General features: G+C 43.5%; 1 protein-coding gene across 1 annotated transcript in view; it reads right to left on the minus strand.

The window, feature by feature from the left end:
- The window catches only part of LOC138548298 (vitamin D3 hydroxylase-associated protein-like), a 428655-nt gene that overhangs the window by 91491 nt on the left and 318052 nt on the right, over positions 1 to 19112 (minus strand). The window contains exon 13 of the mRNA XM_069642266.1: positions 18493 to 18601. Coding sequence (XP_069498367.1) covers positions 18493 to 18601 — 109 coding nt within the window. The remainder of the gene's footprint in view (positions 1 to 18492; positions 18602 to 19112) is intronic.

Genomic DNA, 19112 nt, shown 5'->3' on the forward strand with positions numbered 1-19112 from the left:
TTCCCACACGATGGCCCATGCCCCGCCATTGGCCAACAGTTTTCAGCCTGCGGGGGAGACAATCATTTCAAAGCGGTATGCCGCATGTACCGAAGCCAAATGCGTGGCGAAGGAAAACAACTCGTTGGAAAGGACAGACAAGCGCAAAGCCCCTCCAGGATATACAACCAGACGCACAAGCCTTTCATCCGTAGACCCAAAGAAGAGAGATCAGACAGAAGATCCCATGACAAACCATCGAGTGAAGGGCGGGAGAACAAACCAACGTCGACAATATCGAGATGACGACCCCGGAGATATGTACGCTACCTAGTTCAACATTCCCAATCAGACATCAGGTCAAGTGCATCCTCCGGGGAAGAAACGAGGAGAGGCAAAAAACATCTAGAGGAACCAAGGAAGAAGGGATACTTGTATGCTCTAGGCAACCCCACAGCAAAGGAACACAGCCCAACCCTCACACTTCAATTAAACCAGACACCCGCCATGTGTTATATTGTGCCCGTCTGTATGTGTATTGATAATGGAGGGAGATATGTTATACAGTGCTGCCCTGTGTCTGATGTAAGCTGAAGATGTCATGTGGAATGTTGATGTGTGAATGTGAGAATGTTTATGTTGAGGGTTCCACTACTACGCAGGTAGATCTCCCCTGCCTGGGTGAGGGGAGCCAGTGTTAATCTGTCCTGTTTACCTGTCCTAATAGCTTTATGTAACTGGGACTTAAGTACATGTAATAAACTAACTAAGTAACCTAAATAAGTCTGGCAGTCGCTTTACTACATTGGCGACGAGTTGGTCTTAAAGAAGAAGAAAAAAAGAACCTAAGTGCAAGAAAAAGAAGAAAGCTGAAATAATTGAAAAAGCCTGCTGCAGGGTGTGCAGGAAAGAAAAGGAGAAGAAAACGGACAACATTGCCCCCAAGACAAGTAAGAGCCATCACCCAGGGTATAGTAGGGGGAGGAAAAGAGAGCCCCAGAACAGGTGGGACCAGCAGCCATAAGCTGAAGGGAGTGTTGGGTTCCCAGGGGCAGAAGAGAGGAGTTTGGCCATAAAGTGAAGGAGAAGCTAATCCCCATAAGTAAAGAAGAGAAGCAGTGCTCAAAAGTTAAGAGGGGGAGAGTGTGCCCATAAAGTGAATTAGAGAATATATGCCCACGATTAAACTGAATGTTATGTTCAGTAAAGGAGAGAGAATTTGTCTTTGAGATGGAATGGGAGCAATACATTGAGAAGTAAAGTTTGCTGAGCTGCCCAGTGCAGAAGTGGGTAGCTGTATCAAAACGGAAAGATGCGTCCATGAGTTAAGAAGGGGAAGGTTTTCCCATAAACAAGAGAGGGCGTTTTTACCCAAAGTACAGTTCGAAGTGCAAACTGCCAATGTGAGGGCTAAGTGTGGTGTAAATCTGAAGCCCACGGTTACAGAAGTGTGCGCACTTCTTCTGGGACATTTGTATTACGGAATTAATAAAGAAATCGATGTTACATTTTGAAACACAGTTGAAACATAAGAGTACCGTTATGTAGAGTCTCTTGACGGTTGGACAGCAGGAGCTCAGGAGTGCTCAGTTGTCCCTCCGACAATAGTGACGTCAGATTTCATGCAGATGGAGACGGCATAGTAACCAAGTGCTGAGCTCACGGTGTTCTGAGAGAGCTTGCATAGCTCCTATTACCATTAGAAAGCAATTGTAAGCACATTTTTTGCAAGGTGATTGCACTAGAAGCGGAAGGCTCAGCATTCGAGTAAGGGACCCAGTGATTCCATGTGACGCGATGTAGTCACACTTTAGCTTTATCAGAAAGAGAAAGAAGAGACCCGATATAGTAGATTGCACCGGAAATAAGAGTATGTTGCCTTGAAGTTGTTTAGACGATCTCAGGAGCAGCATGGAAAGTAAAGAGGAGATTGTTCAAGGAAATGTCATGTGAGATAATATATTAGCCGGTTCGATTCAAGCATGGCAAGCTAAAGATGGATCAAAAGTGTATAAGATCAATGGAGTATGAGAGGAACGTAAGCAAGCTGGAGCGGATGTAGTTATACACGCAAATGTTATAGCTTCAAAGAATAAACATTGGAAACACTGAACGTTGCAGCAGGACTTTTATAAGGTGTTTGATTTGTGAAGAAGATGGTCGCACCTGATGGAGATATGTGGGCCAAAGAGGTGTGTCCTTTTCAAGTGAATTATTTTGAAGTAGTTAGTTACTTGTATCCCTTGTGTCCCAAGTAGTTCTCAAAGGAAAGTGAAAAGTAAGTGATTTAGTGGTGTAATATGTACAGTAGTTTTACGAAGTGCTGCAGTGATAAGAGAAGAGTGAGAATGAGCAGCAAATGTCCTAAAGGGTAACGTTAGACTATAGATTAGATTTAACCCTTTTGAGGAATTGCAGTTTAGGGCTGGATGTCATGTCACCCATGGACTTTTAGCTGAAATGATCTGTGACTATTGATGTTACAGATTAGAGATGTAAAGCACATAGGATTTTACCAAAAATGTTGATGATGTAAAAGTGCGAGAATTGTATGGAAAATGTTATGAGCAAGAGTGTAGCATGCCTGAGTATGAGTGTAGCATGCCTGAGTATGAGTGCAGCATGCGTGAGCATGAGTGCAGCATGCGTGAGCATGAGTGTTTCATAGAATTATAAGATTTAACGTTTTGAGGATTTGCAGTGAGGAAGTTGCTATAAAGCAACATGGACTTTTAGGATTAAAGTAAGGTTATTAGCCATCATTGGCCATTGACTATTAGGAAATATAAGTATATTTTTGAGACATTTTAAAAATATTTTAAAGTGCTCCTGCTGTTTGTATCCTTGAAAAAGTGTGCAAAGTCAGGGACGTTCGGAGTGAGTGATGTTTGTATGGAGTTGCCTCTCTAGTTTTGTCAGTGGGTTTGGTAGAGAGTGACTGAAAGGTAGTGTCTCCAGTTTGTGATATGATTGTGGTATGTGCTATAAAAGTTTCAGGGAGGGAGCGTCTCAAATGAATTAGCATATGTGGTTAATCAAGTCACATGGGTGGTAGCACATCCTATGTAGCTATTTGGGCATGTAATAGTAGTGAGTATCTTTGACAATACCACAAAGGATAATAGGAGATAGCGCCTCCAGCCATAGGATTAAAGATACAAGGATTTACAAGAGTTGCACCTCTCAATAAAAAGGTGCATTGTGAGTTTCCTGGTCATTGATTTGAATTGTTTGAAGGGCATATTTGCATGTATGGATTCACAGTAATGTCATGTCTGGCAGTACGCTGTGGTGACTCTGGGGAGGAATGTTAGTTGGAGGAAGGTACAATCGTGTTGTGTGAGAGGAATGAGACATATGGCTTCCACTTGTTTCTGTTCTCCTGCATGGAGGTTAGAATTGATCCAACTTCTTTCGTAATTTTTTTGTTCCCAGCATGTGGCTGACATTATTTATGGTGTAAGTATGCAGGATGTGTGTTACAAAGTCTCTCTCTGTGTTGTGCTAGTGTGTGTGTGTATTTATAACGGAGGGAGATGTGCTATATAGTGCCTGTCTGTGATGTGCCAGTATGCATGTGTATTGATTATGGAGGGAGATATGTTATATAGTGCTTCGCTGTGTCTTATGTAAGCTGATGATGTCATGTGGAATGTTGATGTGTGAGGGTTCCACTACTAGGCAGTTAGATCTCCCCTGCCTGGGTGATGGGAGCCAGTGTAAATCTGCCCTGTTAACCTGTCCTTATAGCTTTAATGTAACTGTGACCTGTAATAAAGTAACTGAGTAACCTAAGTAAGCCTAAATCACTTTACTACACCAAGTTCCTGGTTGACGCGGGTGCAACAGTCAACATCATTAGCAAAGAATTATACCACAGCATACCAAAAGCCACGCAACTCAAGCAAGCGAAATTTCACATTTACCCCTATGGAGCATTGCATGTACCGCCACAGACAGTGGGTGCATTCTTAGCTACACGGCAGCCATAGACATGGGACAGATTCTCGTTTTATACAGACTAATGGTCCACAAATACCTGGACCCAACTGTGAAAATTGAAAAGCTTTTCCTGGCTCTATTCAATGGCCTTAGGAAACTAAAAGGACGCCAAATAGACCTGCACATTGACTCAAGAATTCCACCAGTGTCTCAGCACTATCCGGGAATCCCAATAAACATACAGAAACAAGTTGAAGAGGAACTCCTAAAACTCCTTGAGGTGAACATTGTCAAACCAGCAGAGGGTCCAACCCTGTGGGTATCTCCCATAGTCTCTGTGTCAAAGAGGGACTCAACAAACATACACATATGCGTGGACATTCGCAGGCCAAATGAAGCCATTCTGCGTGAACGACACCAAGCACCACACATCACCAACATGGTGCACTTGCTGAATGCACCATTATCTTCTCCAAGCTGGACCTCAACAATGGGTATCAGATCTGCGTGAAATGACCAAATGCAAAAGTCTCACTTTTTTTCCCATTTGTTTGCAAATATATTTGTGGGAGGATACCTCCCACGACACCCCCACCTTACCCCTATACATATTTATTAACTTTACCCCCACACATATATATCTATGAAAAAATGGGGGTCGAACTTTTGGGTCCTTGACTTTTTGACCTCGGTCATTTTGTCCTATTCCAGGGGTTTCATCAACTGGAACTCAGTAAAAACTCGAGATACATCACCACATTTGCCACTCATCTTGGTTTATATAGATACAAAAGACTCTGCTTCGGAGTCTCATCGGCAGCCGAGATTTTTCAATCCGAAATTCATAACGTGATAAAACGCATACCCAATTGCCTGAATTACTCAGACGACATACTATTATTCGGACAAGACCAGGAGCAGCACAATAACACACTTGCGAGAGTCTGCATGGTCTTAGAGGAGGCCCACCTCACGCTGAACAAGGACAAATGCGAGTTCAGGAAACATACCCTCCGCTTCTTCTGACACAGTGGCAAAAAGTGGCAGCATTAAATGAAGCTGAGTCGCCAAAAAGTTTGTTGGATCTCTGCTCATTCCTTGGGCTAAAACGTCGACTTCACATGGACAGCGGAGTGTCAGAGAATGTTTCAAGAAATCAAACAACGCATATCGAATACCAAAAACATGGCCTATTTTAATGCAAATAAGGATATGGAGCTAGTGGTGGATGCTAGCCCTGTCGGCCTAGGCGCCATCCTGACACAGATCGACACCAAGGACAGCTCTGCAAGACACATAGTTTCCTATGCTAGCAGAAGCCTCTTGAAGGCTGAACAGGCTTACTCGCAGGCGGGGAAAGAGGGGCTAGCAGTTACATGGGGCTGTAAACACTTCCACCTCTTCATGTATGATGCAGAACAGTTGAAAATATTCAGGTGAGTCCTAAGAGGCTTCACAGCCTACCCGCCAGCGAAATAACATGTATAACGTATAGTATTAGATTTTCATTTTGTTCGGTACCGCTATCCGGAGCGCCAACAAAACGCCATTATGCCTTTGCACAGAGCATACTACATTAACTTGCACTTATATGGATCTATAGTATGTTATCACACCGCAACAAAAATCAACAAGATTAACCATAATCTAGTCATTTTTAGGTTAGATCCTTAAACGGATACGCGCGTAAAAACTGTGTTTGCACTTATAGGTCAGAGATCTTAATTTATTACCGAATGGTGGGAAGGTGAACCTAGGATAGTGGGATTCGTGCAAGCGAGGTAAAAAGTGAAGTGACCCATCCTTTCTACTTCTACCCCCATAGAAACATGCACAAAGTCTGACGGGACTTTTTCTGCCAACTACGTTAATGTATAGCCGACAAATTCAGTGGACAGGTGAGCGATAATTTAATCACACAACGACGAAACGTATGTTACTATGTTGATTTATTTATTCATTTTTCCATCTTACCTCATTTCGGGCCTTACCTCCACTCCCCTTCCATGGAAAAATTCATTGATGGCCGATTGGTATGTTACATTTCATCATGTTTATCACAAATGGTTCAATGAAATTCTTATCGAAGAAGGGCTTTCAATAAATCATTTTTCAACATAAGCAGTGTTACTCATTCAAATCTAAGTGTGGCGCAGTAAATAGATGTGTGCAGCCTTCCTTATCTAATCTTACAATCGGAGTAGGGGAATTCTTAGTCTCCGTTTCCTGCATACACCATTTCAACACCATTGTAATTGTTACATAGATTTAAAGTCGCGGAGCTTAAAGATTGATTTTCTCAAAAAGTTCCCTACGTTTCTACTAATTTAATAATCACTCACCACGCAGACTACGGATAAATTGTTTGAACCTAATGGCGGAATACCTAGCCAATCGAGAGGAGGAAGCCAGCAACCTGTTCACATCAAGAGGCAATAATGCCCATGCTTTTGGGTCCAGTACACCGAAACGGGAGGACCTGAGATACAAATTCATCAAGTTGGAAAGAGTCTCACGGAAAGAGATTCACAAATATTGGGAAGTTATTTCACTCAAGAACTATTTAAGTAAGAAACAAATTCCTCGTGGTCTAAGAATCCTTATTTTTCCAGACTTTAACAAAGATGAAGATAAGGATCTTGCAACAAATTGGGAAAAGAATCTGGAATCGTGTTCCACACAAATGTTAGAGATGCTGGTCGAACACGCCATCCGAGAACAAAAGAGAGCCATGGAACAAATAGAAACAATTAAGAAAGAGATCACGGAAGCGAAAGCACTGGAGGCAACTAAGGAAAAAAACTATGTGAAGATGTATGAAGTACTCAAAGAATATCAAGATGACATCAAACTACGAAAATTACGGAAGTTCTACAGAGATGAGAGAGACTATAGGGAAGACAGGGTATATACGTTTCAGGAGAAATATAACAAACTTACATTGCCATCTTCCAAAGACAGTCCACCAAATACATCACCGGCTAGCTCAGATGCAGAGGAACTGTCGGAGGGTGAACCACACGCATCAGATGAAGACACCAGAACAGGGAAGGGTTTCCTCAACCACACCAGGAGATACAAAATGGGTAATAGAACGCAAACAACAAAACAAGTCTGTTTTCAGTTAACGAATTATCCAAACAAGAAACAACCTTTACTAGGAGAAGAGGAAGGAGGGGGCCAGGAAGACACAGGCAGCCCAGATGCCTTAGAAGACTATCAAAGACTAACGAGAGCAGGAGCCAGAGCAGCAGCCAAGAAGAACCCATGAGCAACCTTGTGATGAATCTGTCTGATACAGAATTGACACAAGATGAAATTTCACTCCTAAATAAGGGATTATCATTTGCACCGACTACCTATATGGAACCTATGCAAGTGCATATAGATCTTTTCAAATTTGTGAGGAAACTAAAACTTAAGAAATTCTTCATGACCCAAGTGGGGAAGGTGAAACCAACTACAGAGCAAACACGAATAAGTGAAGTCACGATAGAGGAATTAAGCAATATTCATCTTTTGAGATCATTACAGGAACCAGAGAGCTTCTCCATTCACCAGACTATGCAAGAACTAACAATTTCACCTATCGGATTATGCAGTAAGAAGCTGAAACCAACATCCAAATTCATACCTCAATTGCCTATGGACAACATGATAGATGCCTTCTATAAATCGGTCACAAAAGAATTGTATAAGACCCAAGACAAACTGAGAAACACACGCAGAAGAACTAAACGGGAGAATCTTACACTACAAGAGAAGGGTGCACTTCAGAAATTAAAAACTAATTGACATCTAGTCATCAAGGAGGCAACAAAGGTGGAAATATAGTGGTTATGAACCGCACAGGTTATATAAAGATGGCCCAAAAACATCTCGATACCCCTAATTGCTATGAAGCTTTGACAAGTAATCCTAAGAATCACATTGTTCGAGACCTTAAGGATACAATTGATAGATGGTACCGACAGGGCCTTATAACAGATGAGGAGAAGGGATTTCTGTTTATTCCTAAACCGATATTACCTACGATTTATTTCCTCCCCAAGGTGCATAAAGCCTTCTCAAAAATCCCCGAAGGCAGACCGATTCTGAGCGGTATAGGTTGGGCTACTGATCCATTATCTCAATATATTGATAACATATTGAGACTTAAAGTCAATTGGTTAAAGCATATCTCAAAGACACTACTGCTGCAATACATATCATCGAAAGTATACGATGGCAGCCCACATACTATCTTGCTACATGGTATGTAAAGGCCCTCTACACGTCCATCAGACATGACCTTGCCCTTGATAGCATCGATTACATGTTTAAGGAAGAGTCTGCATCACATTTTCCTTTCGTATGTATGTTAAAGGAGATGCTCATGGCCACCCTAGATAATAGTATCTTTACTTTTAACAACATCTGTTACAAACAAAAACGAGGGATGGCCATGGGGGTAAAGTATGCACCAGCTTTAGCAAATTTAGTAATGGGTATGTTTGAGGATTTGTTAATTTACACCACAGAGGCTTTCAACAAGCACGTCATCAGATGGACCCGATACATTGATGACGTTTTTTTAATCTGGAATGGGTCACTACAAGAACTGGAAACCTTCAGAACTCAGACCAATAGCAACCAACTTGGTATAGAATTTACAGGAACCTGCAGCAAAACCGAGATCAACTTCTTAGATTTGAACATTTATGTTTCGGGAGAATATATCAAGACTAGAACATACAGGAAAGAGACAGAAGTCAACTCCACACTATATGCCACCAGTTGTCATCAAGAATCTGTAATTAGAAATATCCTAAAAGGGGAATATATCAGGGCAAGGAGAAACTGTAAGGATGAATTACACTTTCATGAAGAATGCGAAATCTTGTCAAAGAGATTTCGAGCCAGGGGTTACTCCAGAAAAAGCATAGCGGCTGCACATAAAAAAGCACAAGAAACATCGAGAGCACAGACTTTAATACAGAAGAAAATACCTAACTCACAAGACAAGGTACAATTTATTACTACATACTGTGCAGATAAACATGCAATCAAAAAATCTCTGAAAAAACACTGGCATCTACTTAAATTGGATCCACATATAGGGGCTCTCATTCATGATCATCCGTCAATGATTTTTAGAAGAGCTAAAACTTTTAAACAGAGCCTCTGCCCATCATTAGTACCAGAAGAAAGAAAAGAGACACTGGAACCTGGTTAAAAGAACTCGAACCAGGTTTTAGAAAATGTGGTACTTGCACAATGTGCAAATATGCTATATCAATGACAGATGTGTTCAAAATGGAGAATGGACCTCAAATTAGAATTCGAGAACAGATTAATTGCAAATCCAAATTTGTCGTATAAGCTATTATCTGCACTTGTCAGAAAATCTATATTGGTAGTACGATCCGGGAACTTCATTTTAGGATTAGAGAACACTTTGCAGCAATTGGAAGTCAGGACAAGAATTTGCCTCTAGCTGATCATTGGCAACGGAACCATCAAATGGACAATAAGCAATATATTAAATTCATTGGTCTGAAAAAGGTGACTCTGGGACGCAGAGGAGGCAATCAGGAATTGGTATTACGACAGGAAGAGGCCAAACTTATTAATTTTTTCAGATGTGTATAAAAAGGCCTCAACACAGACAATGAAATGTCATATTTTTTATGAATTAGACAAAGGCACCAGTTTTATGATGTATCCTAATATAGGGCAAACAACAGTGACACCGTGTGCATTTCAATGAACTTATTACATTTCGTACATGACTTTAAATATGCATGAATGGAGTCCCTAGAAAGGAATTTATTATCTTCTGCACATAAGTTTTCTAAATGCAGGAATGTGGATTTTCTTTTTCAATAGGACAGTGTATCGGTATTGGACATTGGTAGTATTTACAGGAGAAATATTGAATCCAATCTGCACTGCTCCTGAGATAACAATTTTAGCCTATAGAGACTAATTTTCCCAATATACACCGGGAGGAGCCGACACTCCACTAGGGGGGCGTATGCCTTCCACAGCTCTAAATAGACAACGAATGAGACAACGTATTCCTATATTTGATAGGACAACGCTCCGTTCCCCCTGAGTCAATAATTGAGTATACATGGACTATCTTTCCCAGAATGCACCGAGGGGAGAAAATACTCCTCCGGAGGCGCATTTTGCGTGGTTCGTGAAGTGGGTAAGAAAAGAGTTAATGTATTTCAATACTTAATATAAAAATGGGTCTCTCCACAAGGAATATAGCTTAGTTATACTTACACACGGATTAGTAATAACATAAGTGTTTGACTTTTAAACATGGCCGACGGTTTTTTATCATGGAAGTAGAGATAGGACTACTAACTCCCACCATGGTAACATTATGTATACACCAGCTTGTTCATGGTGGCTCCCACCATAGTAAGCCGACGCGTGATGCAGCACAGTTGAAAATATTCAGGTGAGTCCTAAGAGGCTTCACAGCCTACCCGTCAGCGAAATAACATGTATAACATATAGTATTAGATTTTCATTTTGTTCGGTACCGCTATCCGGAGCACCAACAAAACGCCATTATGCCTTTGCACAGAGCATACTACATTAACTTGCACTTATATGGATCTATAGTATGTTATCACACCGCAACAAAAATCAACAAGATTTACCATAATCTAGTCATTTTTAGGTTAGATCCTTAAACGGATATGCGCGTAAAAACTGTGATAGGTCAGAGATCATAATTTATAACCGAATGGTGGGAAGGTGAACCTAGGATAGTGGGATTCGTGCAAGCGAGGTAAAAAGTGAAGTGACCCATCCTTTCTACTTCTATCCCCATAGAAACATGCAAAGTCTGACGGGACTTTTTCTGCCAACTACGTTAATGTATAGTCGACAAATTCAGTGGACAGGTGAGCGATAGTTTAATCACACAACAACGCAACGTATGTTACTATGTTGATTTATTTATTCATTTTTCCATCTTACCTCATTTTTTCATCAAAAATGTTTTCTTTTCAATCCATTTTCGGGCCCTACCTCCACTCCCATTCCATGGAAAAATTAATTGATGGCCGATTGGTATGTTACATTTCATCATGTTTATCACAAATGGTTCAATGAAATTCTTATCGAAGAAGGGCTTTCAATAAATCGTTTTTCAACATAACCAGTGTTACTCATTCAAATCTAAGTGTGGCGCAGTAAATAGATGTGTGCAGCCTTCCTTATCTAATCTTAGAATCGGAGTAGGGCAATTCTTAGTCTCCGTTTCCTGCACACACCATTGCAACACCATTGGAATTGTTACACAGATTTAAAGTCGCAGAGGTTAAAGAGTGATTTTCTCAAAAAGTTCCCTACGTTTCTACACATTTATTGACCACCAGGCACTTCTGTTCCTCTATGGGAATCCACAGGCCAAGATGCCTCTGAGAATAGCTAGGTGCGCATTGCGAATGCAGGACTACAGCTTCAATATCGTGCATAGACCAGGAAAGAATCATAACCCGGTGGATTTCCTGTCGCGACATCCCTGCAGAGAACTACAAAGCTCTTGTTCCATCGCAGATAAGTACATTCATTACATAGTGCAGGGCACCTTGCCAAAAGGTTTGGACCCCCACTTAATTGCACAGGAAACAGAGAATGAACAGGGTTTGCAAAGCGTCCTTCGATATGTTTGATCAGGACACTGGAAACAAGCTAAACAGGCGGGTGAGAACATGTGCGAAGAAACAAAGCAGGACATCACCTGCCTGATGGCCGTCAAGGACGTATTAAGAAAGACACCAGAAGGACTCCTGCTAAAAGGAACCAACCTAGTGATTCCCAGAGCACTACGATGAAAAGTGTTAGACCTAGCTCATGAAGGCCACAGAGGCATAGTATCAACCAAAAGGATGCTCAGGCAAAAGGTATGGTTTCCCCACTTAGACACCCAAGTAGAAGAGCTCCTTCAGACCTGTCCCACCTGCGCTGTCCTCAACCAACATACACGCCCAGAACACCTGTCCATGACAGACCTGCCAGAGAAGGCGTGGAACGAAGTTCAGTAGACTTTTATGGACCACTGGAAGGAGGTGAACACATCCTTGTAGCCATAGATGAATACTCCCGCTTCGCGGACGTACAAATAGTGCCATCAACCTCTGCATACCACAACATTCCTGCCCTTGACAGGATGTTCACCGCGTACGGCATACCACGCATCCTAAAATCAGATAATGGTCCTCCATTTACCCGACAGGTTTTCAAAGCATTCTCTGAGTACATGGGATTTGCCCATTGCCGCATCAATCTGCTGTGGCCGCAAGCTAACGGCACAGTGGAGCGTTAAATGAGCAATTTGAAGAGAAGCATACAAATCACCCGACTGACGGGAGAACTAGTAGAGAAGCTACTCTACCAATTATAAGAGACTATCGAAATACCCCACACAGCACCACAGGGAAGACAACCTCTGAAGTAATGTTCGGTCGGACCATAAGGACCCGGCTGCCGCACATGACCACTCCTGACGAATGCTACAAAGGAGAAGCTGAAATGCGAGAGCAAGACTCAAGATGCAAAGAATGAATAAAGAAGCAAACAGACGTAGACAGGAGAGCACGATTGAGCACCCTGGAGCCTGGAGACACTGTCATAGTGCGTTAAACCACAAGGAAGAAAGGCAATGGCTGCAGTCAACAAACAAACCCTGACAATGACGCAAGTAAGAGGCTGCTGTGTCACAGCTGAGGGCAAGAAGAAACACATCACTCGAAACTCCTCGCACTTCAAGCGCATGCAAGTATTATCCTGGACATTCCCCTCAATTCATATTGCGCCACCGACTCCTCCTATGAAGTAGATGGAGAAGATTCCTGTGATGAGCGTGCATGTCCAGGACAGGCAAAAGGTATGGTTTCCCCGCTTAGACACCCAAGTAGAAGAGCTCCTTCAGACCTGTCCCACCTGCGCTGTCCTCAACCCACATACACGTCCAGAACCCCTGTCCATGACAGACCTGCCAGAGAAGGCGTGGGACGAAGTTGCAGTAGACTTTTACGGACCACTGGAAGGAGGTGAACACATCCTTGTAGCCGTAGATGAATACTCCCGCTTCCCGGACGTATAAATAGTGCCATCAACCTCTGCATACCACAACATTCCTGCCATTGACAGGATGTTCACCGCGTATGGCATACCATGCATCCTAAAATCAGATAATGGTCCTCCATTTACCAGACAGGTTTTCAAAGCATTCTCTGAGTACATGGGATTCGCCCATTGCTGCATCACTCTGCTGTGGCCACTGTAAGACTATTTTAGGAATGCACTAAGCAGTCCAGGGCAAGCAGATCCCAATGTTACACATTTATAATGGCACTATGCAATTCACAGTGAGTAAGACCCTATTAGTAAGCTTTTACATTTATTCAGTTTCAGGAATAATAAAACAATAACAACTCAGTTACTTTCTAGAAGAGAGGAACAGAATTCAAAGGTAAGTAAATAACCTTGTTATACTTTTAGGAATGGCATTAAGCAATTCACAGGCAAATAAGAACTTTAGGACACTTTTGCAACTTTTTCTATTTTGGAGATACAGTTATAACACTAACACCTTTAGCAAGCAAGTACTTTGTAACATTTGTTCTAATTTCAAGACAGAGGCATATACTTCTAAAGTCCTTCCTTATATTAAGGCATGACTGATCTCAGAAGCAGGAGAAGGACACTAGTTGTGTATCTTACAGTAGGCAGGTCAGCTTGAGGCACAGATACAGGAAAGTCAGAGTTCCAATGGATTTCTCCTTCAACAAGTATGTACAGACTTCAAAGTTAATAGAAAATGTTCAGGGAATTTGTAGAACGCACCCTAGATTTCTCATGTGTTTGGGAATTCACCCATACCGTTTGCTCGGGCTTAACTGAACCCAAGGGTTCACTGATTCCTTCAGCTCCCGGGGTACCGGGAGGAGGGTTTTTCGTCTTCAGCCTCTGAAACCAAGGAGATACTTACCTTCATCAAATCGTCGACTGCAGCAGGTTCCTCCGACACGTTTGGAAGTGGTTGGCGAGAGGAGATATCGTCGCCTTCATGCCTGGGGTTGGTCGTCCAACCAGAGTTGCACTGGGTTTTCCACCAGAGCTTTTTTCTTGGAGCTTTGGTTGTGGTATCCAGATAGAGGCCCCCCCCTCGTTATGTACGAGGTCTTCGGCTCGAGGCAGTTGCTGTGTGTTAGCTGATTCGTCCTTGACCTTCAAGCCATCGAAAATTGCAAAGTCTTTGTTTGAAGGATGTTTTGGTGGCAGGTCCGTCATTGCAGAATCTTCCAAAACGGGCAAGATGAGAATTGCCTCGTTGTTGATAGAGCCGTTAGAGCGTGAACTCCCGGGCTTCCTTTTGTTGTTTGTGGTCGCGGTGCCTTTGATACTGTTTTTCATTTTAGGAGTATAAACCTCAGGTTTACGACGTGTCGTAGGCGGGAGAGTCTGTGTGCAGATTTCAGCAGTTGTTGTAGATTTGACAGAGGAAGAAGAAGAAGAAGAAGAAGAAGAAGAAGAAGAATCCTCTGAACTGGCATGGGGATGCTCTATTAAGGTGTTACAAGACCCTTTTTCCACTTGGCTGTTTAGTGCGTTGATGTAGCCTTCGAGGAAAATCACTCTACTGTTCATCATAGCTGTGATGGATGTATGATCTTTTAGGGTTTCTTTGATGGACTTGTACAGTTTACAAAAGGGTGCAAGTGCAATGGTGACTGCTGACATTACCGAAATAAGGTCTGACGTCTTACCCGGAGAGTTTTTGGGGGTATTAGATGGTAGCTCGCTTAGGTGTCGATTCCTTGGTGGAGTTTGCTTAATGCGAGGACCTCTCGGTGTTTCTAGGACGGGGGCAGTCCCAAACCTGTCATAGTCTCTGGCTGGAGGGGGCATTTGTTCCTAAGATGCCATTGAACTCGGTTTCGCACAAGTCGAGGGCGGTTCAGGTTGATGCAGCCACCCAGGGTTCACACCCGACTGTGCATCACCACTGCCACTCTCCTTGCACGAGTCAGGTGGGGGGCGAAGACTGTTTTTTCCCTTGTTGTGGACTGGGGACTGAGGCAAAGGTGTAAGCAGCCTTACAGAATCACTGTTCTTCCCACCCCCAGTCTGTAGTGATGTCTCCTCTGTATTCAGACAGGGAGCGGCTGGAGAGGGGCAGTCGAAGGGCGACTGTACACAGTGAAGAGGCTGAGTGCACTGATGCAGGAGCTGTAGCTTTTATGAGGTTGGAGTGGTCTAGTGCCTGAGACCGGGGTGGAGTACCGGGACTAGCCAGGAACCCACTACATTCCAACACCCGCGGTGCAGGTTTAAGCAACCGCAGCGCTTGGTTTGTAGACGGACCTGGTGACCCAAAGTGCCTCCTAACTGAAGACAGGTGGGGAGCCACGGCCTTGCGGCTTCCTGCCGAGGTGAGCATTTGGCCCCCCACTAAACGCAGAGGGTTTCTGAGGGCTTTGGAAGGTATTGCCTGGTCACCAACGGCACTCAAGATTTCGGCGTCAGAGATTTCCTCAGATACTGCATCTTTTCTTTTTTGAAATTTGACAAAAAAGTTTTTTAAGAGCAATGCTGATACGTGGGGTCTTGTCTCTCCTTTCGTGGGACTTAGAGGGGAGTTGGTAGGTCTCAAGCATGAGCTAGGCAGCGCTTTTTTGCCTGACCTTTGGCGAAGCTGGGCACATCGCTTTCTTCGTGCAGGCACTTTCTTTAATTTCTGCAGTCGCTGATTTGTGGATGAGTATAACAGTTTCGTTAGGCGAGAATGCTCATGGCCGTTTTGCAAAGTGTCCAGGGGAGAGCACCCCGGAGGTGCCCACTCCTCAACGTCCTCCCGCTGAACCAGAGAGGATGAGGGCAAGCCCCCCAATTCACCCAGGGTCTCCTGCGACCCACTTGAGGGCGGGGGGCGTGGAGCTGAATATGAACCTCTATTTGGTTTAGGGGAGGCGGGCGGGTGGGGTCCCAGTGCAGAGGTGCAGCCCCCTCACCCCCAGCCGCCTCAGGACTGTCAAGCAATGTCATAGGGGGTGCAGCTTCTCCTTTGAATTTCCCCGCAGATGGGTGCGGGAGAACGGCGGCCGGCTCCACAACACCCCGCTCCCCACCCTCCCCTGCCTCCTTACCTGGTTCAGCCGGCGGTGTCCCTCTCCGAAGAGTGCCGCCAGACTCGCCATCGGCAACGGAGGATTTACTCGGGGGGTGGAAGATGGAGTGGGCAGGCAGGCTCCAGAGCCGTCGTCCGCTGGGGGCAGTTCAGAAGATAATCCAGCTTAGGAGTCTTCTGAGCGCGGTGAATCCAGCGCACAAGGGCTACCCACCTCTCGGCCAGGGCAGAGAGCCATTGGGTTTATCTTAAGCTTATTCGAGCTCCGAAGCCAGCGGCCTTCGGCCTTAGGAGAAGGGCTTGCAAGCAAAGGAGGACAGGGCCGTAGATCACTTTCACTTCCACTTCGAGCTGCCCTCGCTGCCATAGACTGCAGAGACTGCTACTCTGCAGCTACTCCGCGGCCGCTCTGCGGCAGGAGAGGGGTTTTAAACAAGACCAGCCTTCTCAGCAAGGAGCTGGTAGATAGACTGGCAAAACAGTATCAGCAGAAGAAACACTTGTAGCAGGGACTGACGGGATGACTGCAGAGACTGCTACTCTACAGCTACTCCGCTAGGTAGACATTTATTTGAACTGATTGTAATTTGATTATCATTCCTTGTATTCTTTGAGTATTTAAGTAATGAGCGCATATTGTTCTAGAAATATTTTTTGAACACAGAGTGGGTCTACAAGTGCACCACTGCTGACATTACACATATAGTGTGAGCATATGCATGTAAATGAAACACATGAGCATTTGTGCCACATAAACAGACCACCCATATTACTAGCGGTCATTGCAGACAGACAGGAACGTGTGTGTGCATAGCAAAGGGTAGGCCCCTCTCGTTCAGGTATCATATTAGCTAAAGGGAAAATGTGATAGCTCTGTAAGTACATGAGTTCACATCACAGCGACTTCTGTGGCTAACCAATCCAAGACAGACAAGTCAGTGCTGCCCATGACCGTCAATGATGCTCTGTGTCTGTCCTATCTATATGCTACAGGTAACTAAGTAAGGGGCCTGCCACCCTGGCTCTCCAGATGTTAAAGAATCAGACTCCCATTATCTCACACCATAGACTATGATGGCTAGTGCTGATGGGAGTTGTATTTCAAAACATCTTGAGATCCAAAGGTTGCAGACCCCTTCTCTAAAAATACTACGAATCTCTGTATTTGTTTGCAGAGTGCCACTGGCATTGAGTCTAGCGCTGTGTTTAGTAGGATATTGTCTAATAATGTCTGCAAAATGTTGTCAGAAGTTTTATTTAGCACAAAAGGAGAGAAATTGATTAGTGAAAAGGGGTTTGTAATTCACATTTGGTGTAAAAAAAAAACTGCCAATGAGCACTGCAGTGATTTAGCAATTTAATTTTTATTTTAAAATTCAATCATGTCACCTACTGTATTCCAAGCGTGAACATACAACACATGCCTGTCAATCACTAGTTATCATATTGATCCTTCTCTGTGGGGTTGTGTTATTTTCTTTTGGCACATATGGAAGTGGCCGGTTCTATAGATTTGGACTTTCCTGACCAACAGCTTCAGTCCAAACACCAGAGGGTGCCTTCCAATGCATTAAAGATGGCAACAGAACCACCCCCCATCTTTTGACTGTCACACATGTTTTCAAATGTTCAACGCCACTTTAGATTGGTGTTAGTTCATGGAAGACTACAGGTGTGGCAATTGATGCTATTGTCATTGTGTACACCTCTAGGTTGCCCATTGGGGAAAGGGCATGAACCTGTGTCATGTCATGCCACCCTTCTAGGATTGCTCGAATACGCTCTTGAGCCCCTCACACATCAAGCACTAAAACAACTATACCATATACCATATATATATATATATATATATATATATATATCATATAATACTACAAGGCTGTCTTAGAAACACAGTTTGAATGGTATCATAACACAGACATCAATGTTTTGTTTCTCACCATAACTCATACTTTAGACTAACACGCACCCACACTAACACCAAACATTCTCACTCTGACGCATTCTGTCCCCCAAATGCTTTTCCCTTTTTTCCCACTCTCTTACCAGAAGGTCTGGTTCTCCCATGGCAAGGCCACAATGTGCTATTTATGGAAAAGTATATATTCTCTAAAACTATTACAGTGATCAAGAGGAAAGCTCAGAGGCAGCGTACTCTCCGACGCATTATAAACAAACAAACATAAACTTGTCTAGGAAACAAGACAATGCTAAGCAACAGGAGTTTGAAACCTGGTTCCGCGTTTAGAGGCTAGACTCTGACAAGAAGCGCAATAAAAAAACATTTTGTTAATGTGCTATTATACAAAATACATCAACATAACACATAACATGTGATCCAACTAGATGGACTAACCCATTGGGCCTAAAAACTGTAACCAATCTTGAGTCTTAAAATAAAAGAGAAAAAGAAATAGGATGCTTTAGCTTACAAAGTAGTTTTCCCAAATATCCCAAGTTGTAGGCAGGGCCCATCACGGGACAAAGCACCACATCGAGTTTCAGCTTTCTCCACTCCGAGGTGAATTCGTGGCAATATGCCTGGAAATACAATAGGAATGGGTTAGACAAAAGGCAGGTGTGCAGAAATTGTGTACAAATATTGTAGGTATTGTAGGTCACAGCATTTCATCCTCATTTGGTGGGTTCTAACTGAGATGGAAATGGTAGCAGCCAGTTATTATGTATCTGCCTGAAATTATAATCATCTAGATTGCTTTGTAGCGGATTACCATCAGATTATTTGAAATCTTGGCTATCAATGTTTTTTCCCTTTTGGTTTATATTCTCCCTCTGCCCGCTCACCTGCACACTCTGCTCCTGCTTTCCTGCTTTCCTCCCCCTCCGCTCTCCTTGCAATGTCCCTCTCGAGTCAGCCTGCCTCGCTTCCCGCCCTCTGCCGGCTAAATGGTTTTTCCTTGCAGCCTCGTCAACATCGGAAGCTGCACCACAGCAAGGCCTCTGCAGCTGAGTTCCCAAGTAGTCTTTGTGATCAGGCGGTAGGCTAAGCCACATCTAGAGGCCTGAGCACTCCATTTTCGTTTATTTGCAA

This window comes from Ambystoma mexicanum, chromosome 1q, assembly GCF_040938575.1.
Source record: "Ambystoma mexicanum isolate Mex_15411 chromosome 1q, UKY_AmexF1_1, whole genome shotgun sequence".
NCBI lineage: Eukaryota > Metazoa > Chordata > Amphibia > Caudata > Ambystomatidae > Ambystoma > Ambystoma mexicanum.